This window comes from Paramormyrops kingsleyae, chromosome 6 (assembly GCF_048594095.1).
Source record: "Paramormyrops kingsleyae isolate MSU_618 chromosome 6, PKINGS_0.4, whole genome shotgun sequence".
In the NCBI taxonomy this organism is placed as follows: domain Eukaryota; kingdom Metazoa; phylum Chordata; class Actinopteri; order Osteoglossiformes; family Mormyridae; genus Paramormyrops; species Paramormyrops kingsleyae.
In genome coordinates, this window is record NC_132802.1 from 36,476,652 (window position 1) to 36,503,376 (window position 26,725).

Genomic DNA, 26,725 nt, shown 5'->3' on the forward strand with positions numbered 1-26,725 from the left:
CTTTCGTGACAAATAAACCCGTTTACCTGACTTCCTGGCTGCTCTCGCCTGCTTCCCTGCTCGCCTCCAAGCTGAACGTGACATTGTATTTGTTTGTTTGTGTAGTGTTGTCATTTTTGTTGTCATGAAAAAAAACACCTTACAAATGTTACAGTATTCCTGTCTTGTAGAAGATATTAATATGGTAAAACCTTGTAATGTTTCTAGAACATAAGTATATGTGGTTTGGTGCACAAACAAATTCAGTTGGCTACAGAGAAATGATAGTGAAGTAAATCGAGCCTCAATTGATAACTTTAATATGTGAAATACTTCCATAGTAAATTTTTATGTTGACAACATGACTAAACATTTTTACTGATATATCTCTAGGCAATGATTCATTGATTTCACATTTGCATTGACTAAATGGCTGACAAGAAAACTGCATTTTGAAACATGAATGAAATTAATTATTAATGAATAATTTCATTTTGCTGGTTATTCAAATTTGCTGTGCTGTGGTGTACAAACTGTTTTGAGAAATGCACAAGCAGTTGGGAGAACCTTAAGTCTGTTTACAGATACTGTCCAAAGCAACTCAGAAAAACTTTAATACAAACAATATTTTGTTATACTGAGCATGACCAACTTGATCAGACAAAATCATATACATTTATAGGCTAATATAACATAAAAGGTACAAATAAAAATGAACAAGCAACTTGTAAAAGATCAAACGTTTTCCAAAAACCAAGTAACTGGAATACTTGACATCTCTAGGGAGATTTATTATGATAACTGTGTTTGTTTGTTGTGGCTGTGATCAGAGGTATACAGGAAAAAATGGCTTCTTTCATTCAGACGATGTTGTTGCTCTGGCTGTCTCTGCCAAACAAGTCTGAATGGCATCAGTTTTTAGGCAGCATGTGATCGGCAGTCTAGCTATGTGCAGAATGTACAGGTATATCCCAGAATATCATTTGGGGGAGCACCCCCCAAAAAATCTAAACTTCTCTAATAAGTTTCTAAATTTGGACTGTGGGCTAAACTACTGTTGAACCAAAGGGACTGTAGTAAGTCAATAACTCTGATGAGTTAGTAGCAATTAGGGCTGGGCGATATTTTCAGAGATTTTCACCACATCAGTGTTTTGAGTATCTGATTATGATGACCAAACTGTTTCTTTGTAGATATGGAGGATGTGATAGATATAATGATAAATTACGCCAAAAACACTCATACCTTAATAGAATTTGTGTAAGAAATAGTGCATTATAACTGTTAAATTATGCAAGAGAACATGTGTTTAGGATATGTCATAATACTCAAAATATTCAAACTGATGATGATATGAATCTTGACAATAACAATACAGTATTTTAACTATATATCACCCAATTCCACTAGCAGTTCAGAAATGACTGCTCATTGGTTTCTGTTGATTTTTGACAATGCTGTTGTGTTTCAATAATTATTGTGTTTATGTCTATTGGAGTGATGTAAACCAGTAGTTTGGAAAATTGCATCACTGCCAAATATTCCTTGAGAAACTTGTTGGTCCCCAGATCCAGACATGAGACCAGATAATTTGGAGAAGTCCTGGGCACTCCTTTCAGTATTGTGAGAGTTCAAGTTGAGGCACCCAGGCCCTCTTTCAGATTCACTTCAGGAGGGGCAGGTGCCAGAAGAAAACGGGCAACACGAGAGCTGACCTGTGGTGACAGTAAGACCAGTGCAATATGCACTCAATGCAGGAAGTACATCTTCAACAAACCCATTACAATGGGTGTAAAATAAGATCATTTAAAATTCTTGGCATTACCCAAGTGAGCTTGCCTGAATTGTCTAATTACAAAATCAAATCAACAGGAAATGTAAAGGCCATATTCCGTAACCGATTTGCTTTACCGTGTCACTGTAACCTTGGGTCCTATTACAATGCATTATGTAATAATATCGCATTTTGTAACAAAATGTTACAAATTTATAGACTATATTCTAATTTTATATTGCAACATTACCCTATTATTATTATTATTATTATTATCATCATTTAATTTGTTACATTCTGTGGAGTTATTTCATAATGCAGCATTATTACATAATGCATTGTCACAGGGCCCATCCCAGCAAGTATAGGGCACAAGGCAGATAACCGCATGTTGCTGGTCTAGAGGAAGAAACCTGCACAACACAGGCAGTACATGCAAACTTCACACACCGACCAGCAGCAGGATCAAAACCCCCAATACGGGAGCTGTGAGGCTACAGTGTAACTCACTTATCAACCGCCACCGTAACGGGCGTAACTGTTATTCAGAATGCCACCACTCCCCATTTAGCGACTGCCTCAGTTAGCTATCATTTACAAATATGATGGTAATAAAAAATATTCTGACAATGTGTACATTTGTTACCGAATTTCCGAAGAGATCTTTGAAGTAGAATGTCGTTAAAAATATCCACGAGGTGGACTATTTTATTTATCAATCTGGTCTTTGTTACAGAACTCAATCGCTAAATTGGGAGTGATTGTAATACTAAATAGATTAAATATTTGCTACATTAGCATCAAATGTGTTGAATGTATTAAGATTTTTCAGGAGGAGGCTCATAGGACATGTCATGTTCTGCTTGTCGTGTGTTTGCCCATCCCTTGCTTGTTGTACCCATTAATCTTGTGTAAGAGTGCCTGTCTTTTTCGTCAGCTGCAGTCCAGTCATTGTCATTACCCATGTTGCTGCCCGTATCAGTGTCTGCATGATCTCTGCTTATCTGGCCCTGCACTTCCTTGTGTTCGATCTGTGTCTTCCTCTGCCTTTATTTATGCCCAGTTCCCCGTTAGACTCCGTGTGGTCCTGTTTTGTTCCTTGTTCTGTTTTGTTTGTCCAAATAAAACCTTTTTATACATGCTCTATGGCAGCACCTGGGTTGTACCTCTCCCTAAATGTGACAGAATAACCAGACTGCCCAAACGGCCCAATGGCTTCCCAGAGAGCTTTTCATGATGTGCCTGTCTGTCTGCTCCCCCTGGCCAGTCCTTGGTGTTTTCCCCAACCGCTGGGGAGGCTCTCGTATGACTCTGAAGTCCTGCAGGAACGCGGTACACCGGATCCCTTGCATGTCTGGACCCCTGGCAAAAGGAGGAGGTCCACCCAGATGGGCTCACTACAAGGACAACATGGCAGGGCGTGTGGTACAAAGCCTAGCTCAAAATAAATAAATGTTTCCACCAGAGTCTCAAGTCCTAGGCCTTGAAGAGGCCAGCACCCCTCAGCACTTTGCTGCTGCATCTTCAGAGCACATCCTCATCTCTGCAGCACTTTGCTGCTCATCGCGTGGCCGTCCCAAGCAACGCTTTACTGCTGTGCCTCTAGAGCCCATCTTCACCTCTAATGCACCTCCAAAGCCCATCCTCACCACTGATGTGCCTCCAGGGTCTGTCCTCATCTCTGCAGCACCTCCAGAGCACACTGCCCCACCTGCCACAGTCCCATTCCTGGCTCAGAGGCGGCCGCCTTGCCTGTGTCTCTGGCTCCAGGTCCAGAAATAACCAGTCCGCCCGTATCCCTAGCTCCTGGCCCAGAGAGGGCCACTCCGCCTGAAACCCTGGTTTCTGACCCAAGAGGGCCACTTTGCCTGCTCCAGGCCCAGAGGAGCCCACTTCTCCAGCGCCAGGCTCAGGGGAGTCTTCTGGCTACCTGGTCACAGCCTCACCGGTGCTGTTGAAATCTGGATCAAACCCCAGTCCATGGCCCCAGGGAAGCTGCTTCTGCAACACCCACTCCTGGCCCAGGTGATACCATATCACCGTCCCAAGTGATGTCCATGTCTGGTCCAGACATTGTGTCTTGCCAGTTGTTGCCTCCTCTTCATCTCCTGCCATCCTGTCTGCCTCGTCTCCTGCTGTCCTGTCAGCATCCTCCATGCCTGTTGGTGCCTCGACGGCGCCGTCCTCATCCATAGCTGCAAGGTGGGTGCCTTCCTTACCAAGTCCACCATGTCATTGGCTCCCGACGCCCCAACCTCCTCGCTGCACTGGATCCTGACTCCCCGGTTGCTGCCTGGCTAGACTGCATGGACTTTGAGGATGCCCTGCCTGAGGACTTGCAGTGGGACCCTCTGGATCCTGTTCCTCAGAGAGGGAGGCAGGGACACAAAACCAGCCCCGGCCACCTAGGTTCCCCTTCTTAGGAGGCAGTACCCACAGCCCACTCCACCTCTGGCCCTTTAGGCCCCTCAGTGCCCTACACTCCTCCTGGTGATCCTGCTGCCTCGTCGGAGCCCACCGGTCCCACTGTCCCGTCAATCCCTACCTTGCCAGCAGCTGCCACCCCTCGCCCTTCACCCTGCTTTCCCCAACTCCGAGGGGTCCTTGGACGTTTCCCGCTTCATCTGGGCCCAATTAAGCCCCCTGTCCCAGCACCCTCTTGTGCCTCCGTTTATCCCTGGTCTGTGTCCTCCCATGTCTCTGTTCCTGTCACTTTGCCTGTCCGCCCTGTCCTGGAGCCGTTCTGGCCCCTGGTCCTGTCCCTGCCCGTTCCGTGCCCCTAGCCGTGCCATGTGTCCTGTCCTGTGGCCCTATCCCTCTAGTGTTGTACAGTATCTGTCTCTTCTGTCCAATTCCTGGTCCCATTTGGTGTCTGTCCTGTGTGCTGTCGGTCCGGCCATGCCCTGTCCTATCAGGTGTTCCATCTGTCCCCGGGCCTGTGTGTTTGCCCTGGTGTCTGGTCCCCTCGGTCCCTGTCCCTGTTCATCCTCCGTGTCTGAAGTGCATGCTCCAAGGGGGAGGGGGTGGGGGGTTACTGTCATGTGCTGCGCAACATGTGTCTGCCTGAACCTCTCATCTCCTCCCTGATGTGGCCCTAATGGGCCATGCCTATTGCTCATCGTACCCTTGTTTATCTTGTATAATAGTGCCTGGATGTCTCGTCAGTCCCAGTCTGGTCATTGTCGTTACTCATGTGGCTGCCTGTGTCAGTTCCTGCATGATCCCTGCTTATTTGACCCTGTAACTCCATGTGGCTGCCTGTGTCTTCCTCTGCCTTTAGGTATCCCCCAGTTCCCAGTTAGACCCTTTGTGGTCCTGTTTTGTTCCTGGTTCTTTTTTTTGTCCAAATAAAAGTGATTTAAATCTGGTCCGCGGCCGCACCTGGGTTGCTCCTCCTTCCGAACATGACAGGACACAGTTTAATCAATTTCAATACAAAAGTTTAGCAGATTATTCAATTCATTATTCAACTAATTGATTAATCCAGCCACAGGTCATATTTTGATTGTTTCTTTTGTTTTAAAAAATAATCACCATCTATATGAGCAACATCTGAAGAAAATGAGAGAAAACCAGTCGAGTAGCTATCCACTAAAAAGATAATAAGAAAATGACATGAAGGAAACAGGAAGAACTAGTCTAGTGAAACTCTCCCAATATGAGGGTTCGGCTTGTTTAAACCACTTGAGGTGCAGTTCAGGACCCCTGAGGGCAGAGTGAGTAGGGCAGAGCTCTGTAGAAAGATAAATGTTTTTAAATACTACACGCACAGGCAGAAAATGAATGATTATAGTTATTATCACATACTGTACAGCCCTAAGAATTCACTAAATGCCTCTAAGTACAGTGGACACCGCTTATAGAGATCCTGGATATAGTAATCAAACACTTTGGACAGAATCATCCCTGTGCAAATACTGTTTAAACAATTTGTTTATAGTAATCAAGTAGTCTGCTTACAGTGTTCATTTTGGGTCTTTTTATGCATAACAACATATGGAAAATTAAAACTATGGTAATTCTTTCTTTTACTTGCCTACTTTGTCTTGCGGTAAACCATCTGCTTCTGGCTAGCTACCTGAGGCTAATGCTGCTATCTGAGGCTAATGCAGCTACCTGAGGCTAATGCTGCTACCTGAGGCTAATGCGGCTACCTGAGGTTAATGCTGCTACCTGAGGCTAATGCGGCTACCTGAGGCTAATGCTGCTACCTGAGGCTAATGCGGCTACCTGAGGCTAATGCGGCTACCTGAGGCTAATGCGGCTACCTGAGGCTAATGCAGCTACCTGAGGCTAATGCTGCTACCTGAGGCTAATGCGGCTACCTGAGGTTAATGCTGCTACCTGAGGCTAATGCGGCTACCTGAGGCTAATGCTGCTACCTGAGGCTAATGCGGCTACCTGAGGCTAATGCGGCGTGCACAGAAAAGATGACGGAGAAAAGAAAGTCATTTTCTCTCAATGACAAATATAGACTCATCAAAACTTATGATAAGCCGCCAAAAAAGAGCCACCAAGATGCAGCAGTGAAACTACAATAAACGTTTAATTGAATTGAATATTACGTACAGTTCTGTAGTGTATTATAGTGTATTTGAATCATGCATAGTTCAGTAATTTAATTTGTACAGTACTGTACTTTGAAAAGCATTTGAAACAGCTGTACCATATTTTGAAATATGAATAAAATTAAATAAATAGCGACACTGTCCGTTTTATTACCTTATATTCATGTAATAAATATACAAATGTCAATTAGATGGTAATCTGCCTGAGACATAAAGAAGAAAAAAAATGGTTATAATAATCATGTGCTTATAGGGATCAATTTCACCCAGACAGACGGGATCACTATATAAGCGGTTTCCACTGTACATAGAGTATTTTGCATCCTTGTTTCACTGTTTAAAACTACAGTTGGATACACAATAATATTGCATTAGCTCCCTAAATTAAATTAAGTTGGAAATTTGTGAGCAAAACTGAAGACTGATCCTCAGTGTCTTTTAGTCCACTGTTACTTTACAATGCTTTGGAAAGTGGGCTATAGTTCTGTATATGACACTGGGCAAAAAATCCTCAAAAAGGGTACAACACTGACTAGCTGTCACGGCCGTCATGGCCACAGTACTTTATACATCTGAGAAACAGAGTATGCAATGAAATAGGAAGCATAAGTGCCAGATAATGCACATATAATCCTTGTGCAAACATTGTATACTGTACGTATTCCTATCTAACCATAATCCTTCCTTAAAACCACTGTGTTCAATGTTCAAGGAAAAGCAAATCTTGGAAAAAGGCACACTTTTGAGGTTCAGTGTTTGGTGTTGAGATGCAACCCTGTGCTACTCCAGTTTCATGGCTACTCAGGCATTGTATGTCAGGGGTGCTAATACTAATAATTTTATTCCTTTTCTTATTGCAAACATGTGACCAGAAACGGGCCTCTTACCGGTTAAATTTCTGCCCCTTTCGCCTCTGAAATTCAGTTTCATCCACTGTCCAGACTGCTCCCTTTCCTCCTTCCACACGTACAAAACACTTATGGAGGCTGAGGTTATGACGGACAGCATTCTGCGGAGGGCAATCAAAGGTACTGAGGGTTAGGACAGGGACATGTAAATATAAAATGTTAATATCTGAATTGCAGTGGTTTGTAATCATTTTTATTGCTGAATTGTCTGTAGTGGTTTAACTTAAAAAGCACAGGGCTACCATTGGTCGTGTTTAGGCTAGAATTTGAGTAGCAAACATATTTTAAATAATTATCCTATAGAACAGGGTTCTTCAACTCTGGACCTCGATTCCAAATCCAGGCCGTGTTTTCAGTTCCCCCAGGTAGTTGTTTAATAATTACTGATTCTGATTGGTCAGAGGCTTCACACCTGACTGACAGGTAAAGGAAGGCTAGAAAACCAGCAGTACTTAGACCTAAATTCGCTTTACATCTCAGAAGTATGAGAGAACCATGTACAGGTACCTTCCATGTAGCCGTGTTGTGCCGGAAGTAGTAGAACATTTTGGTGAACCAATGATAGATTTCATTCAAAGTCAGCTGCTTCTCTGGGGAATCCAGAATTGCCTGAGACCATCCAAGGAGAAACGATAAACAAATTGTTGAAATGGCCATTTATTTTGCACGGCCAAGAATTATATTGCTGATTATGCATATATTTTTCTGTACTGCGTGGTTTGTAAAATGCTTGATGTTTACTCACCCATCTGATTAGGGAAGCATAGGTGTAAGGTGGCCGAATGTTGTGGTACTTGTAGCAGTCAATGCTGGGAACAAGTTCTGCAAAGCATTATGTGCTATTAATACTGCTAAATATTACATCATATTATCATTATATGTTGAAACCCTCACCAAGAAAAGTGGCTTCATGGTAGATAGATGACTGGATGCTTACATGTAATTATTTCTAATGTGAAATCAAAGAAGCTACTTTTAACAGGGAGTTACAAACACGTTTTTTTTTATAATTTCTTAGCTAGTTCCCAAAGAAATGGTATTATGTGCACCATGGATTCATCATTTTCTAAAACTCTAATATCATGCAGACTAATTTCTGTAGCAGTTATATTATATGAATATGGAAATGAAATAAACAGCCCAGAAAACACCACTATTTTTCAGATCGGAATATCGACACCTACAGCATATATCACTAGGTGTACAGTATTCCTTCAATTTATAAAGCCACAGTCTTCAGTTGTGATGTTCACATTTTAACAGATTACTCTTATTTTGAATCCCCTTATTTCGCATGAGTCCCGGGGTCTGTAAAATGACACAGGGCTTTGAATGAGTAGGCATTGTATGAAACTGCTGCGTACTAGCCTAGATTAGAATTCAAAGAAAGTGAATCCAAAAGTTAATCTGTTTTGTAAATTCCTAGTAAAGCATGTATGAAGAGCAATATAAATTTGTCAAATTGGTGAGGATATATTGCATGCTCTTTAATTTCCAAAAGTATGTATTGATGCATTCTGATATCTGATGTGTTGTATAATTTTCGCTTTCTTATATTATATTTATATTGGGTATTGTGCGTTGTCATTGTGTCCTTGTATCGCTCATTGCATATGTATTGTATGAATTGTCTATTGTTTCATTCTGTGAATTCTTTGCTACTGTACAGACTGTTGCCACATAACATAATATGTGACCTGAAATGACAATGAAGAGTGTTATATTCACCTGGAACAAAGTGGGAGTTCGGAACAGGCCAGTAGCTTGGTGGCACCAGCTGTGCGGCATCCTTAGTGACACTGCAGGGGACACTGTCACGGAGCCATAACTGCTGTCTCTCTGAACTCTCTTGTTGGGGCTGAAAGATTCCAAAAATACATATATCTTGCTAACATTGCAGGGAGCAGTACTGCGATACAGTTTTCTGGGACATGCAAATGTACTTGTGTGCTGAATTTGTGTATGACTGTAACAGCCAGATTGACATGCACTCAAGATTCAAGATTCAAGAACTTTATTGTTGTTGTGCCACCACTATGAAATTGCAGTTGCATTAACCACAAATGGTGCATTTATATTTGAATCTTTGGACATATATAAGAAATAAGTAAGATAGAAATATAAAAATATATAATATCAGTGCTGTAAAAGTACAAAATCTGAGTAATAAGTACATTTTATAGGTAATATAAATATAAAATACAAGCAACATCAGGGTCCAAAAACCATCAGCAGTAGTACAGTAAGTGTGCAGTATGATTGATATGGAATAAAAGTATATTATTATTGTTAAATGACATGTATGGTTAGTATAAAACATACACATAATCGGTACATATTACTCTGGCATGATTACCAAAATTGATTCAATGGATTAGAAAACGTATGCACCCAGAATATATTTTCATTCAAATAATTATAATTTTATCCAAGGCAAGAAGCACAGGTCTCAGAAATGGACCCATTTTTATCCATTCATGCAGCTGATTCATTTCAACTCATGTGACAGCTTGACAAAAACACTGAGTGTAAGACAATGAGTGATCAGAAGATAGCCTTGCAAATCACTTACTGAGTCAATGGGCCTGTGTTCAGGCATGTGGAGATGAAGCTGCATAGCCAGTAGCTTCCGCTTCTCCATGGTGAGCTGAAAACACAGTGGACACCTACAAGTCTGCTCCAATATTACAGCATGTAGAATAACAAGTACTCTTCTGGCTCCTGTGCTCAATGGGGCGAGTGTATGCACATCAAAAATCTATATACAGTGGAACCTCTGCATCCACTGATTTGGTAACAGTGGTTTCAGTGAGCCCAAACATATTAAGTGGAAAAGTCCAAAAATAAATGGTTCACAGGTTTTAAGTTCCACACCACTCTGAGTAGCCTTTCCACCAGGTCTTCCCTGTCGTGACTTAATGTGTGATTTAATATGTGACTCATGTCTTTGTCTCACCGACCCACACTGCCCCGCAGAGACGTCAGAATCCCAATCATTTGAGAAAGGAAGAGAGAGAGAGAGAGAGAAACTACATTCACATAACCTTTACTACAGTATATTATTGTAATTGTACATTTTGTGAATAGTTATTGTTCTTGATATTGAAACTGTCATTGGCATTAAACATAGGTATCTATGTAAATAAATGAAAAACAAGTTTTATATATTTTATATATACACTCACCTAAAGGATTATTAGGAATACCATACTAATACGGTGTTTGACCCCCTTTCGCCTTCAGAACTGCCTTAATTCTACGTTGCATTGATTCAACAAGGTGCTGAAAGCATTCTTTAGAAATGTTGGCCCATATTGATAGGATAGCATCTTGTAGTTGATGGAGATTTGTGGGATGCACATCCAGGGAACGAAGCTCCCGTTCCACCACATCCCAAAGATGCTCTATTGGGTTGAGATCTGGTGACTGTGGGGGCCATTTTAGTACAGTGAACTCATTGTCATGTTCAAGAAACCAATTTGAAATGATTCGAGCTTTGTGACATGGTGCATTATCCTGCTGGAAGTAGCCATCAGAGGATGGGTACATGGTGGTCATAAAGGGATGGACATGGTCAGAAACAATGCTCAGGTAGGCCGTGGCATTTAAACGATGCCCAATTTGGCACTAAGGGGCCTAAAGTGTGCCAAGAAAACATCCCCCACACCATTACACCACCACCACCAGCCTGCACAGTGGTAACAAAGCATGATGGATCCATGTTCTCATTCTGTTTACGCCAAATTCTGACTCTACCATTTGAATGTCTCAACAGAAATCGAGACTCATCAGACCAGGCAACATTTTTCCAGTCTTCAACTGTCCAATTTTGGTGAGCTCGTGCAAATTGTAGCCTCTTTTTCCTATTTGTAGTGGAGATGAGTGGTACCCGGTGGGGTCTTCTTCTGTTGTAGCCCATCCGCCTCAAGGTTGTGCGTGTTGTGGCTTCACAAATGCTTTGCTGCATACTGTACCTCGGTTGTAACGAGTGGTTATTTCAGTCAAAGTTGCTCTTCTATCAGCTTGAATCAGTCGGTCCATTCTCCTCTGACCTCTAGCATCAACAAGGCATTTTCGCCCACAGGACTGCCACATACTGGATGTTTTTCCCTTTGCACACCATTCTTTGTAAACCCTAGAAATGGTTGTGCGTGAAAATCCCAGTAACTGAGCAGATTGTGAAATACTCAGACCGGCCCGTCTGGCACCAACAACCATGCCACGCTCATAATTACTTAAATCACCTTTCTTTCCCATTCTGACATTCAGTTTGGAGTTCAGGAGATTGTCTTGACCAGGACCACACCCCTAAATGCATTGAAGCAACTGCCATGTGATTGGTTGATTAGATAATTGCATTAATGAGAAATTGAACAGGTGTTCCTAATAATCCTTTAGGTGAGTGTACATACGTATGTATGTGTGTGTTTCTGTGTATGTGGGTGTATGGATTATGATTATATTACATTGTGGGGCCCATTTTTCAGGTCCCCACAAAGATCTGTGAATGCAATCAAAGAACTAAAGGCTGTTGGAGGCTTGGGGAGTGGCAGTGGCATTCAATGCCTGTCCCAATCAACCTCTGATGCCCACAAAATAGAGGGGCATGTACACAAAATGCCACACAATGAGCAAGAAAAGTACAACATCCTGTCACCTTTCCTATTAGTGTTCTAGAAAGGTGAATGCAAATAAACATGACGGTGCAGTGCTCATGCTGCCTACCCTGATTACACAAGCTCACAACAGAGAGGATCCTTCTTCCCTGGTTCATTTGTTTTTCAAGGACCAACCTGAGTCTCCATATGTTGCACCATGTCTTGTTGCACTCGCCACTGAGCAATACTTCTGTCCCCACGGCCATGGTCTCTGTAGAGGTGTCTAGTGTAGGAACACCAAGAATTAGGCAGCATAAATGAGCTTCAAGATATCAGAATATGCATTTCTGGTCTGTCTGTAGACACATGTTACATGTGCATCAACATCCAAAACACAGCTTACTTCAGAAAATTAGAGTTTTCTTCAAACATCTCTTCACAGCCTGGCCATCGGCAGAGTCCGTTTACAAACAGAGCAGTTAAACTCCCCAGTCCAGATTGAGCAGTGCTAAAGCAAAAGAGGCCGTTTAAGGAACTGTTCACTGTATTTAGGTTATAGCACCAGGAATCAAAAATTGTAGCTATCATAAAAGCTGGAGAAGGTGGAGCCCTGCCTGTGAGTTGAGCTGGCCTTGGCTATACTGTGACTTGTTTGCTGAAGGGGACAATCTGCCATAGTAGGAGAAACTTTGGCACCATCACTGGTCTCCACTTTGCAGACCGAGATGAGGTCAGAAGTGTGTGCTGAGCCCTGGTCCGGCCAAACAGACTGATTTGAAGCAGCAGATCTTGCTGGAGATGCAAGGCAGTCAAAAAAGGGGGAGAAAAGCACATGTCAGCTTGCAGTGAAGTTGTTGACTGTGATTATAAAGGAGACAGGCTACACATTCATGTACAGCATAGACTTTCTTAGTTCTTTCTCCCAACAAAGTCAGAATAACAGATTTTTTTTAATCACATTGTGGGGCTATTTGGTCCCCACAGTGTAATATATACATGACCACATACACATAAATATAAGCTGATCTCACAGAGGTGATGCCTCTCTTTGAGTGTACCTGTCCTACTGGAAGAGAGAAGAGACAGATCCTGGGGAAACAGATGGGTGGCCCTGCGCAGAACCGAGGGTCTGTGCTGACTCAGCTGCGGGGTCAGTGACATCAGCTGCAGGAGCTGTTTGCTCACCTCATCATTAGGACACTGAAAATGACAAGAGCATCACCTCAGTCCTGCCCTCCTCCCCGCCTCACCGTATCTGGGTGTCACAGTGCACCCCAAAGTTTCAAATGATGCGGGAGATACTGGGTGAGATGGCCCTGGGCTTTAGCAAATTTAATGCTGTGGTATAGCGTTAGCAGCTGAGTGGATTTAAACTAAAAAGCAGATTCAGCACTTGGCTGCTACCTTGAAGGACCTGTAGCAGAATGTGATGTAATTGCTTATTTCCTAAAAATGCCTGCATTTCCTCAATGATATTAATGCTTGTTACGGTACACACCTTGCTGTTTTTCTGCCCCATTTACATGATTGGAAGAAATTAAAGATATTCAATATAATTTGATTCTATTCAATCATTAAATTAATTTTGATACTATATGCATACTTTCTATACAGTTATATCTAAGCCCAAGGGCATTAAGGTATGGATTATGCAAAAAAAGAGAGTTACTTTCCAGGAAAGCGGACATTGCCAGTACATACTTTATGGCTGCACAATTAAAATTTGCAGGAATCCAGCCTTGAAGATTCTCACATTTTCAAATATTGTTTAAAAACAGATGATTACCAAACACATTCTAGTACAGGTCCTTCTCAAAAAATTAGCATATTGTGATAAAGTTCATTATTTTCTGTAATGGACTGATAAACATTAGACTTTCATATATGTTAGATTCATTACACACAACTGAAGTAGTTCAAGCCTTTTATTGTTTTAATATTGATGATTTTGGCATACAGCTCATGAAAACCCAAAATTCCTATCTCAAAAAATTAGCATATCATGAAAAGGTTCTCTAAACGAGTTATTAACCTAATCATCTGAATCAACTAATTAACTCTAAACACCTGCAAAAGATTCCTGAGGCTTTTAAAAACTCCCAGCCTGGTTCATTACTCAAAACCACAATCATGGGTAAGACTGCCGACCTGACTGCTGTCCAGAAGGCCATCATTGACACCGTCAAGCAAGAGGGTAAGACACAGAAAGAAATTTCTGAACGAATAGGCTGTTCCCAGAGTGCTGTATCAAGGCACCTCAGTGGGAAGTCTGTGGGAAGGGAAAAGTGTGGCAGAAAACGCTGCACAACGAGAAGAGGTGACCGGACCCTGAGGAAGATTGTGGAGAAGGACCGATTCCAGACCTTGGGGGACCTGCGGAAGCAGTGGACTGAGTCTGGAATAGAAACATCCAGAGCCAGCGTGTGCAGGAAATGGGCTACAGGTGCCGCATTCCCCAGGTCAAGCCACTTTTGAACCAGAAACAGCGGCAGAAGCGCCTGACCTGGGCTACAGAGAAGCAGCACTGGACTGTTGCTCAGTGGTCCAAAGTACTTTTTTCGGATGAAAGCAAATTTTGCATGTCATTCGGAAATCAAGGTGCCAGAGTCTGGAGGAAGACTGGGGAGAGGGAAATACCAAAATGCCTGAAGTCCAGTGTCAAGTACCCACAGTCAGTGATGGTCTGGGGTGCCATGTCAGCTGCTGGTGTTGGTCCACTGTGTTTTATCAAGGGCAGGGTCAATGCAGCTAGCTATCAGGAGATTTTGGAGCACTTCATGCTTCCATCTGCTGAAAAGCTTTATGGAGATGAAGATTTCATTTTTCAGCACGACCTGGCATCTGCTCACAGTGCCAAAACCACTGGTAAATGGTTTACTGACCATGGTATTACTGTGCTCAATTGGCCTGCCAACTCTCCTGACCTGAACCCCATAGAGAATCTGTGGGATATTGTGAAGAGAAAGTTGAGAGACGCAAGACCCAACACTCTGGATGAGCTTAAGGCCGCTATCGAAGCATCCTGGGCCTCCGTAACACCTCAGCAGTGCCACAGGCTGATTGCCTCCATGCCACGCCGCATTGAAGCAGTCAAAAGCATTCTGCAAAAGCATTCCCGACCAAGTATTGAGTGCATAACTGAACATAATTATTTGAAGGTTGACTTTTTTTGTATTAAAAACACTTTCCTTTTATTGGTCAGATGAAATATGCTAATTTTTTGAGATAGGAATTTTGGGTTTTCATGAGCTGTATGCCAAAATCATCAATATTAAAACAATAAAAGGCTTGAACTACTTCTGTTGTGTGTAATGAATCTAACATATATGAAAATCTAATGTTTATCAGTCCATTACAGAAAATAATGAACTTTATCACAATATGCTAATTTTTTGAGAAGGACCTGTATTTACAGTGATGGAGGATCACATTTGATCGAATATAGTTAACATACACACACAAGCATTAATAAAGACATTAATCACATCCTTTTCTGTCACTGAGTTCATGTTTATTTTCTACAAAATGTTCAGCATTTGGTAAATAACTCAGAATAGTATGTGAAAGGATGTTGTGGGGGGGTGGGGTGCAGGCTTGCATGCTTTGTTTTAAGTTGCCCTTCTAGAAACGGGAAAGGTACAGGCAGAGACAATGAAGAGTATAATTACTATTGCTGAGGAACCTCCGTTTATAACAAATGGAGATAATGAGAGCAAGGGCGTAGATTTGGGTAAGGATGATGGGGACATGTCCCTACTGATGTAGGTCCATGTGTTTCGGGGGTGGGGGGTGGGGGTTGAGGATGATTTGGTTCCTAACAGTAGTCAAACCAAAACTACACCCTTGAATAAAATAGCAGTAGCATAGATAAGGATCATTGCCAACATTTGTCACTAGACTGCCTTTTTCCCAGAATGGATGGATGGCAATCAGACCCTCTGCAAAGATGCATCTATCCATCTCCTAACCGCTTATCCTGGCCACTAGGCACTGAGACACCGTGGATACGAATCCAGTTCCATACTGAGTGCATACGCACATCCAATCACACACTACGGATAATTTTGTGACATCATTTAGCCTAAGAAAATATTTTTACATTCTTCTATGAACATATATAATATGAAATCATTTAATTCTTGCATCATCTTCATCCATAACATATGCGATTATATACATCGAGAGTTCGTTTTGTCAGTTCATCAAACTGATAACTAGAATATGAGTCAAGAGTAAACAAATCATTCAAGGACCTTAACCGCTTCAGACTGAGATGAATCTGGTGAGAATGTCATATTTGTCCTGCTTCTACAATACGCACGGGGATTTTGTAGAACCTAATTTCAGACATATGAGAAACTCTGTTTTCCTTGACTCATGCATTTCATCTTATTGTCTGAAAGGCAGACGGCACCAGACAATCTCAGAATTTCATTCATCGCTGTACTGAATGCAGCTGGAGTTTTGCAGTTAGTTTGCTGTGCCAACAGATGGTACTGTTTGAACATGTGCCCTCGTCACCTTAAAAGTGCCTGGTGTTCATTCCCTAGGAGTGCTTTTTAATTCTTTTTAAATGATGACATCATAATTCTCTTGTCTTTAAAACCATGTGCCTTGGTTTATGCAGTTTCCTGCAGCTGTCTCCAGATCACTGGAACAATTTGATGAGCATTAAAAGCAAATGCTTGGGATGAAATGGCTTAGAGAGATGGATGCATTGTTCCTTTTATGTGTTATAATGACGGATAATCAACAATGAATAATTTGACTGCCTAAATGTACTCCTGTTGTTTGTAAGAGGTCTTCTTAAGAGGTTTTCTTTTTTCCCATCATTACAGAATTTTCATACAAATAAATGGATATATTATAAATTAGAATTCTAAGATCCGTGTTTCTGCAATATGTTTTCCAGTATTTATGGAATCTGAAGCCCGTGGTTGAATCATAAACCAGTCTTACCTGTTTTAGAAGAATGGTATGAAGTTGGGATGTGGTGTTAAAAGGATTCACAGATCCAAACATGAGCGGAAACGAGACCTGTGAAGAGTGTCATAAACAAAAACGGGATCATATCATTTTGGTTTGTGTAATTGTATGGCTCTTCAAACACACAATTACAAACTTTAGCCAATGTAGTGACATCAGTTCACCTAATCACATGTTATTAGCGTGCTGGAGAACCCAGAGAAACCTGATGTCACACATCACCTGCCTTCAGGGTAACTCGTATTGTTGTTGATACATAAATTGATGGTGAACCCATTTAAAGGATGATTGTAGCTGCCACTGTGCACTTCTAGAAAGAGCTGTACCTGAGTAGAAACTGGTTGTATGACATCCTCCACCTGAGGCGGGGTCTTGGGCGACTCTGCTGGCTCCTCCCTTGGCCTCTGGGCCTTTGACTCAGTCGGCTCCCTTCCATCGCTCTGAATCTTTCGCTCATTTCCGGGCATTGCTGGTGGAGTGGAACCACAGTGCACTCTCAGGACAAGGAATATTAGGTTGGATGAGGTTCAAAATGACAGCAGTTGTCACTTGATCAGTACAAAATAATGGCTGCACAAAGCTTTGTTAAGATCATGCCCACAATGACATTCATCTAAAGCAAAACAAAACAAAACAAAAAAAAAAAAACAGAAGTAAGCAGACTGCAGATGATGATGAACTGAAAATGAACCAGAAACATTGGATGTGGAAACAGGTATTGATTTGAAGTAGGTACTGTAGCAATCCATAAAAGAATTCTACAACATTTAGCATCAAATCTTGGAAGAACATTGCAAGTAGACTGAAAACAATTCAAATTTAATTTAGTCTAGGTGATAATTAAAAATAAAACCAGGATTACAGAATTGAACAGCATCATCCTGAATATGAGGTCTGAATATGAGTAGCAATCATACAGCCCTGTATTATTGCATTTTTGTGCATGCTTATTGTTACTCATCAATCAAGACATTCACGTCTAAGAATATGTCATAAATCAAATCATGAAACATGCTTATTTCTATTTCAGTTTGTGTACTTTGACCTTAATTTGTCTGTGCCATTGTAAGCACTTAAAATACTAAAACACAGTAGTAGCAGCTGAGAGACAATTTATTTTTAATTTGCTGGATCAAAGCCCCTAGTCACTTACAATGGCCAGTTCGGTCTCAAATGGGTCAAGATGTACAGTCATGGCCCAAATTATCGGCACCCCTAGAATTTTTCCAAAAAATGCACCATTTCTCCCAGAAAATGGTTGCAAATAGAAATGTTTTGGTATACACATGTTTATTTCCTTTATGTGCATTGGATCAACACAAAAAAACAAAGAAAAAAAAGCCAAATTTGACATAATTTCACGCAGAACTCCAAAAATGGGCCGGACAAAATTATTGCCACCTTTTCAAAATTGTGTGTAAATCATTTTATTTCAAGCATATGATGCTCGTTTGAACTCACCTGTGGCAAGAAGGTGCTGGCAATATAGCAATCACACCTGAAGCCAGTTAAAATGGAGAAAAGTTGACTCAACCTTTCTGTTGTGTGTCTGTGTGCCACACTAAGCATGGAGAACAGAAAGAAGAGCAGAGAATTGTCTGAGGACTTTTGAACAAAAATTCTGGAAAAATATCAACAATCTTAAGACTACAAGTCCATCTCCAGAGATCTTCATGTTCCTTTGTCCAGGGTGTGCAACATAATCAAGAAGTTCACAACACTTGGCACTGTAGCTAATCTCCATAGACATGGACAGAAGAGAAAAATTGATAAAAGACTGCAACGAAGGATAGTCTGAATGGTGGATAAACAGCCCCAATCATCTTCTAAACAAATTCAAGCTGTTCTGCAGACTCAGGGTGCATCAGTGTCAGCTCGAACTGCCCGTCGACATCTGGATGAAATGAAACGCTATGGCAGGAGATCCAGGAGGACCCCACTGCTGACACAGAAACATAAAAAAGCCAGACTGGAGTTTGCCAAAATGTACTTCAGGAAGCCAAAATCCTTCTGGGAGAACGTCTTGTGGATAGATGAGACCAAGGTAGAGCTTTTTGGCAAAGCTAATCATTCTACTGTTTACAGAAAACGGAATGAGGCCTACAAAGAAAAGACCACAGTACCTACAGTATACTCAAACATGGTGGAGGTTCTACGATGTTTTGGGGATGTTTTGCTGCCTCTGGCACTGGATGCCTTGACTGTGTGCAAGGCATCGTGAAATCATCATGACTACCAAAAGATTTTGGGGCGCAATGTAGGGCCCAGTGTCAGAAAGCTGGGTCTGTGTCAGAGGTCATGGGTGTTCCAGCAGGACAATGACCCCAAACATACCTCTAAAAGCACCCAGAAGTGGTTGAAGACAAAGCGCTGGAGAGTTCTGAAGTGGTCAGCAATGAGTCTGGATCTAAATCCGATTGAACACTTATGGAGAGATGTCAAAATTGTTGTTGGGATAAGGCACCCTTCAAATCTGAGAGACCTTGAGCAGTTTGCAAAAGAAGAGTGGTCGAAAATTCCAGTTGAGAGGTGTAACAAGTTTGTTGATGGTTATAGGAAGTTAAGTTGAGGGTGCCAATAATTTTGTCCGGCCCAGTTTTTGAGTTTTATGTGAAATTATGTCAAATTTGGCTTTTTTCTGTTTTTTGTGTTGTTCCAATGCACATAAAGGAAATAAACACTTGTAATTGTAGCAATTTTCTGGGAGAAATGGTGCATTTTCTGCAAAAATTCCAGGGGTGCCAATAATTTCGGCCATGACTATATGGCCAGTCAGTTTCACAAAATATTTTTCTTAAAATTAAATTATGGTTTATACAAAAGACATCTTCAGGATCTTCATTCTTTCTTGAATACCATTTTGGTCTCTGGTCTGGATGTCAATTAGAATGATGTACCATGGGGACATTAATGAGCAGTAATGAACACGTTGATTTGAGTTTGAGAGTTAGGTGGCAAACAGAAATGGCCAATGTATTGAGGGGTTTCAGAATTATTTTTTCTATTCTTTTTTATCTAAATGATATTTCTTAAATATGTAAGCTACAAGTTTTTTGTAGTTATTCTAAGCTTCAGTCACAGGTCATAGTGACACAGATTAGAAGTTCACATAATCTTCCTGACTCTAGAAACATTGGTGTTTCTTCACAACTGAAGTTCCTATATTTCTTTTCATCTCAAACAAGTAAACAAGCAACCAAGAGAACAAGCCACAGCCACAAGGTACCGTGAGCCACAGGAGTAAGGGGGGGATACGCAGTGAAGGCACAGGTGCATTCCAAGACTGCGGTGACAGCACTGCATGGGGAAGACAGGCAGGCAGTCTGCCTGACAGAGGAAGGGGGGGCGTGATACTGTCAGCTGCATTTCACCGTTGGTTTAACCTGCCTTGTACATAGTGAGAAATGCATAACCACACATTTCTAAGAGCAAGGGTAGAACTGTCACCCAAGACTTACGCCTGGAAAGCACTTTACAGAAATAAATGAATAAATTATTCAAAATTCTTACATACTTTGTGACACAGGACTTATTGTGCTCAAAAATATTTTTTTCTAGCATTTTGCAGGACAATGTGTGATATTTAGAACCACAGGGCAAGCAAAACAAACCACAAACTGAACAGTATTTGGAGAACGACAGCATTGTGCTTTGTTTGGAGGATGTTTAGAGAATTTCATGGTTTGCTAAGAAATGCATGATACCCTGTGGGTCTGTGTAGCAAGTGTTGAATTATATCTGTATTTAGCTTTAGTTGGGGAAAGGAAAAGCCATGCTTTTTCTGTGCCACTGCACACACACTTAAATTTTTTTAAAGTGCTTAATTTGTGCCAGATCCTGCTGGAAAGCTTTCCGGGACATCTCCATTTCCAGTTATCCAGGACGGACCTCTCTGTTTCCGATTGTCTGGGACAGACCTCTCCGTTTCCGATTGTACGGGACTTCTCAGTTTCTGATTGTTGGGGACGGACCTCTCTCTTTCCAATTGTCTGGGACGGACCTCTCCATTTCCAACTGTCTGGGGCAGACCGCTCTGTTTCCTATTGTACGGAACCTCTCCGTTTCTGATTGTCCGGGACCTCTCTGTTTCTGATTGTCTGGGACCTCTCTATTCCTGATTGTCCGGGGTGGACCTCTCTGTTTCCGATTGACATTGTCTGGGACGGACCTGTCCATTTCTGATTGTCCAGGGCCTCTCAGTTTCTGATTGTCCAGGACAGACCTCTCAGTTTCCGACTGTCTGGGACAGACCTCTCTATTTCCGATTGGACGGAACCTCTTTGTTTCTGATTGTCTGGGACCTCTCTGTTTCTGATTGTCCGGGACCTCTCCATTTCCCATTGCCGGGGATGGAACTCTCCATTTCCGATTGTCCAGGACGGAGCTCTCTGCTTCTGATTGTCCAGGACCTCTCTGTTTCTGATTGTCCAGGACAGACCTCTCAGTTTCCGACTGTCTGGGACAGACCACTTTGTTTTCGATTGTACGAAACCTCTCCGTTTCTGATTGTCTGGGATTGACCTCTCCGTTTCTGATTGTCTGGGATAGACCACTCCATTTCTGATTGTCTGGGGCAGACCTCTCTGTTTCCGATTGTCTGGGACCTCTCTGTTTCTGATTGTCTGGGGCAGACCTCTCTGTTTCCGATTGTCTGGGATCTCTCTGTTTCTGATTGTCTGGGACCGCACAGTTTCTGATTCTGCCACCTATTTGTTTATTTTAATATACAGGGCAGTCTTCATGAAATTTCACCTCCTTTATTAGTTTAGATTAATTCTTAAAAATGCATAGCATGCTTTCACTACCGTGTTTTGTCTGTGTCCCACAATCCGCACCGGCCTCATTACCCCTCCACTCTCATTACGTTCTGGTACCTTTTGAGTAAGTTAAGCACCGATTGGATCACTGTGAAAGCAGCAGTTATCAAGTGAAGACATGCATAGTGTCCAGGTTTGAGTACCACTTCCAAGTGAGAAAGTGTTTCTAAAAAATGTTGCACGGCATAAAGGGCCTCTTTCTCTAAATTTCTGTGAGAGGTGTTTGATACAGATCCAGCCACTTAAAATTTCCCCTCCAGTCTGGCTGGCAGCCAAATCCCAGCCAAGTTCCTTCCAATTACCATCCGAAAGGTAGAGCCCCCCTTCTTCTAGGGGTGGGCCTATATTTGACTATAAACCCGCCCATTCATTCACTTGCAGGGTGATACCATTAGATGGCGCTGTCTTTACAAAAACTTTACTTTTCTTTTTACAGGGTTAAATGATTGAATGGTCTTTGCTATGAATTAAAAAAGCTCATTTTTGTTTTAATTTATTTTATTTACTTATTTTATTTTAATATGCTTTATTGGTTTGTTTATTGTCTATTCTTATTTATCCTTTGTACAGCACTTTGGTCCTACAGTATATTGATTTGTTTTAAAGTGCTTTATTTTAAGCATAGTCCACAAATTTTCAATAGGGTTCAGTTTGTTGGCTTTGGGAAGGCTGTTCTGATGTGTGTTGTGATCATTGTCCCTGTATCAACTGTCCAGCCATTGATTGTTGATACTGTAACTGTTGATTGATTAAAGAATTTGTAGGTCATAGGTCTCACCTGCTGCAGCAATCAGAATCAGAATCAGCTTTTATTCGCCAAGTGTGCTGGGGCACACAAGGAATTAGTTTCCCACAGTTTGATACTCTCTCATACACAAACAATAAGTTAGAGCTGGGCGATAAATCAATTTAATTGATTAATTCGAATTTACAGTTCAGGACGATATGTTTTCATGAAATCGATTTTATTACTTTTTTTACACACAAGCGCCAAATGCGGAACTAATGCGATGCACCATTCCTCACGGGTAAATTAACACTGTAGCAGATTCACTAACAACATGGCAATGACAGGGGAAAAGATGGCACGTGCCCAAAGAAAGGTGTTGCTACTTCTGTAATTTGTAATTGTAATTGTAATATAATATGTCAAACCCAATGGCATAAAGTATTTACTTAATACTAAGCTGACATGATAAAATTATGTGTTTTTTTTCTATTGTTATTACAATATTACTTATTACTTTTATTTATAAGTTTGAGGGTGTATTGTGTTGTTGCCAGTTTTAAAATAAGCTATAGAGAAACCTTTCTAAAAGTGTTCACAATAATAACTGACACTTTATTGATCCCCGTGGGGAAATTGTGTTTATGCCTCCCTCAACTTGATCTTTGAAGAATAAGTTGTCTGTGAAGGCCACCTGTTGGGGCCTTGCTCAAGGAGCTGCAGACATACTGAGGCTGGGCTTGAACCAGTGACCTTCTGATTACAAGCACACAGCTTAGCCCACTGAGCCACACACTGCTCCTAAAGGTGTGGTCTAAAGTAAAAAAAGCTAAATAAAGTAGTTTGATTTTGAGTAGGGGAGGGGAGAATCGATTAAAATCGGAAATCAGATTTTTTGTGAAAAGATCTGAGATTTTATTTTTAGGCCATATCACCCAGCTCTACAATAAGTGACACTATAAAAACAAAATACCGTATACAAGAAATACTGTACAAATACAGTACAATACAATACAAATACAATACAAATGTGAAAAATTATAAATATTATAAATATACACAGGTGAGTAACACTGTGCAATTTTAAGGTGCGAGGTAGAGTGTAAACAGTTTTTGTAAACAGATCTGTAGCGCCTGCCAGAGGGGGGTAGCTGGAGAAGATTGTGTCCAGGATGTGACGGATCTGAAATGATTTTAACTGCTCGTTAAAATCTATGCTCGTTTAGCCGAACTAAAGTCCACAAATCGGATCCTGGCATAAGTTCCTGGACGGACCAGATGTTGCAGGATATAATGCAGCCCCATATTCACTGCATCATCCACCGACCTGTTTGCCCGATAGGCAAACTGCAGGGGGTACAGCTGGTGTCCTGTAATGTCCTTTAGATGGGCTAAAACCAGGCGTTCAAAGGATTTCATGACCACAGACGTCAAGGCGACAGGTCTGTAGTCATTCAGTCCTGTAATGGTGGGTTTTTTGGGGACCGTGATAATGGTGGAGCGTTTGAAGCACGAGGGAACTACACACAGCTCCAGGAATCTATTGAAGATGCGGGTGAAGATGGGAGCCAGCTGATAAGCACAGGTTTTGAGGCAGGAGGGGGATACACCGTCTGGTCCCGGGGCCTTCTTGGTTTTCTGTTTCTGGAACAGCCGGCTCACTTCCGCTTTGTGTATTCTGAGTTCCAGGGGGGAGGATAGGGGGGTACGAGGTGTGATGGGGGTTATTGTCTCTGGAGTGGGGTGGATGGGGGGTGTGAATCTGTTTATCTCAAACCTGCAGTAGAAGTTGTTCAGCTCATCTGCCAGGTCTTTGTTTGCTTCAGCGGGGGGTAGGGGTCGTCTGTTGCTGGTGATATCTCGCAGGCCTCTCCACACTGATGCAGGGTCATTGGCTGAGAACCGTTCTTTCAGCTTCTCAGAGTAGCTTCTTTTTGCCACTTTGATCTCACTGGTCAGCGTGTTCCTGGCCTGCCTGTACAGGGCCCTGTCACCACTTCTGTAGGCATCCTCCTTAGCCTGGTGAAGATGTTGCAGTTTGGGAGTGAACCATGGTTTATTGTTGTTGTATGTGCAGAAGGTCTTGGTCGGGACACACACATCTTCACAAAAACTGATGTATGATGTCACAGTGTCTGTCAGCTCATCCAGATTATCAGATGCAGCTTCAAAGACAGTCCAATTAGTGCAGTCAAAACAGTCCTGCAGTTTCTGCTTTGCTGCATTGGTCCACTTCTTCACAGTTTTGACTACAGGCTTGGCACGTTTAAGCTGTTGCCTGTAAATTGGAATAAGATGGACCATACAGTGACCAGAATGTCCTAAAGCTGCCCGGGGGACAGAGCGATAGGCATCTTTTAAAATGGTGTAACAGTGGTCCAGTGTGATGTTGTCCCTGGTGGGGCAGTCGATATGCTGTCTGTATTTAGGAAGTTCCTGGTGTAGATTCACTCTGTTAAAATCACCAAGGACAATAAAAGGGAATAGGGATATTTTCTTTCCAGGGGGGGTGATCTGGTCAGCCAGCATGCATTTACATCTGAAGCTCATTTACATCTGAATGTTGGTGGTGCTGATAGACTGTGAGAATTGTATGCTTTGAACTCTCCAGTGCTTTTTTAATACCATTCAGTGACTGATGTTGGGAAGACAATGGATATTTACTGTACACCTCCATGTCTCCTGGATTACTGACCCCAAGTCATTTCTGCTACATGGCTTTACACTGTACAATATTTATATTTACATTTAAAGCATTTAGCAGACTTATCCAAAGCAACGTACAAGGTATCAAGGTACAATAAGCTGGGTTTAGAGGAGCTTACAGTTTTGATGGCGAGTCCGGCTCTGTGATGGAGGGATGTTAAAGTGTTTTCTGTCTTGTGATTTCTTCTATTTCTATTTAGCCGTTTAGATGGTGGACCAGACTTCACGAAATAGCACTCTAATGTGACTAGTCTTTTTCTGCGTATTGAAACTTTTCAGAAATGCAAGACTTTGCCAGTGCTTTTGTTCACCACCCGAGCGTATAGTCGTGAACAGATGTGAAATTTTGGCCAACTTTTTCATTGAAATTCGATTTGTATGTGTTCAGAAAAATTTGTGATCAGAGGCTTTAAAAGTGTTTATCCAAATAGGGACCTCAAAAAATGTCCCCAAAAGTAGGAAAATTTCAGGTTTTACTACACTTTGGGGGCAATTTGGTCCTCAAATGTGATCTATGCAAACCCACACACAAACACACACATACTACCAGTCAAAAGAGATGTTAATGACTTTCACACATTCAGTTGACCCCCCACCCCCAGCCCCCAGCCCCCAGCCCCCAGCCCCCAGCCCCACCACTTTTCTTGTGCTTGTGGGCAGTTCCTTGCTCAGGGTATTTGCTATGGTGAACTTTCATGCAAAAAACATTTGCACTTTCAGGGTCCCTGTGTGGCTCAGTGGGCTAAGCCTGTGTGCTTGTGTTCCCCAGGTCACTGGTTCAAACCCAGCCTCAGCATGTCAGTCATGACTATACAGTGTATAAATGTTTTTGGTAGACGATCATACTTTTTTTCCACTATAGTCTTCTGGTTTCTAATTTACATGCCAACAACAGTTTTGACTGGTAGTGTGTAATGACTGTTTAGTAGTGTTTATTTAACCGACTGGCTTGATAGTCAGAATATGGAATAGTCTTCCTGATAACATAGTGCAAGCTGAATCCTTGAGTTCCTTTAAATCAGAGCTAGATAAGATTTTAACAACTCTGAGCTATTAGTTAAGTTCTCCCTAAGCGAGCTTGATGGGCCGAATGGCCTCCTCTCGTTTGTATAGTTCTTATGTTCTTATGATCTGAAAGCAGTGTTTCTTAGGTTAAAAAAATAACCTCACCTTGACCGCTTCAAACATCTGTCTCATCTGTCTCATTGTTTCATTGTGGCCAAGCAGAGAAGTTAATGACACATTCACACATCACCCCCCCCCCCCCGTGGATATGCAGCCACCAGCAGCCTATCCGGCTGTTAGCCAGACAGAAAGAAAGAACACACCTTTATTCTCCACAGTCAACCTTATTACTTTGTTTAGACCTGTAATTAGTCTGTCACACACATCTTGGGTCACTCTCTTCTCCCAAAATAACTCTTGGACATGCTGCTGCTTTGTACCTGGCTTGGCCTCCTTGCGCATGAAATCTTTCATCTTGTGCCAAACAAGCTTAATGGGCTTCAAATCTGATTAATTTTCATATACCTCTCATTGCTTGACAATATCAGTCTTAATACTTTGTTTAGGCCTGTAATTATTGTATTGGACATATCTTGGGACCGCCTCATCTCCAAAGAGGGAAGTAAAATAAAATTGTAATTTCATCAATAAACTGAC

At 41.8% G+C, this 26,725-nt stretch overlaps 2 protein-coding genes across 5 annotated transcripts in view; both read right to left on the minus strand.

Annotated features, from left to right (window-relative positions):
• Positions 1 to 276: 276 nt before the first annotated feature.
• Positions 277 to 26,725, minus strand: part of foxp3b (forkhead box P3b) — a 38,110-nt gene continuing 11,661 nt past the window's right edge. For 2 of the 4 annotated variants that reach the window (XM_072713172.1, XM_072713171.1), the window contains 13 exons: positions 18,275 to 18,374; positions 17,140 to 17,282; positions 16,787 to 16,864; positions 12,886 to 13,027; positions 12,442 to 12,619; positions 12,231 to 12,335; positions 12,023 to 12,110; positions 9,802 to 9,876; positions 8,958 to 9,087; positions 7,975 to 8,051; positions 7,737 to 7,838; positions 7,209 to 7,330; positions 277 to 1,694 (listed from right to left, as the gene is read on the minus strand). In XM_072713172.1, coding sequence (XP_072569273.1) covers positions 1,643 to 1,694; positions 7,209 to 7,330; positions 7,737 to 7,838; positions 7,975 to 8,051; positions 8,958 to 9,087; positions 9,802 to 9,876; positions 12,023 to 12,110; positions 12,231 to 12,335; positions 12,442 to 12,619; positions 12,886 to 13,027; positions 16,787 to 16,864; positions 17,140 to 17,280 — 1,290 coding nt within the window. In that variant the 5' untranslated portion in view covers positions 17,281 to 17,282; positions 18,275 to 18,374 and the 3' untranslated portion in view covers positions 277 to 1,642. Of the gene's footprint in view, positions 5,487 to 7,208; positions 7,331 to 7,736; positions 7,839 to 7,974; positions 8,052 to 8,957; positions 9,088 to 9,801; positions 9,877 to 12,022; positions 12,111 to 12,230; positions 12,336 to 12,441; positions 12,620 to 12,885; positions 13,028 to 16,786; positions 16,865 to 17,139; positions 17,283 to 18,274; positions 18,375 to 26,725 lie in introns of all 4 variants that reach the window. The other 2 variants (XM_072713170.1, XM_072713173.1) reach the window with 2 other exon arrangements.
• On the minus strand, positions 23,029 to 25,646 carry LOC140591708 (uncharacterized). The gene is made up of 2 exons (XM_072713169.1): positions 24,135 to 25,646; positions 23,029 to 24,035 (listed from the first exon to the last, which is right to left on the minus strand). Exons 1-2 carry the CDS (start codon positions 24,905 to 24,907, stop codon positions 23,570 to 23,572), a joined length of 1,239 nt encoding a protein of 412 aa, XP_072569270.1. The 5' UTR covers positions 24,908 to 25,646; the 3' UTR covers positions 23,029 to 23,569.

Excerpts from the sequence above, each read along its gene's own strand:
- LOC140591708 (XM_072713169.1), bottom strand. The coding sequence starts at position 24,907 with ATGAGCTTCAGATGTAAATGCATGCTGGCTGACCAGATCACCCCCCCT. Across the intron at positions 24,036-24,134 it reads CTGAACAACTTCTACTGCAG|AATACACAAAGCGGAAGTGA; the intron begins GTTTGAGATAAA and ends CCTGGAACTCAG.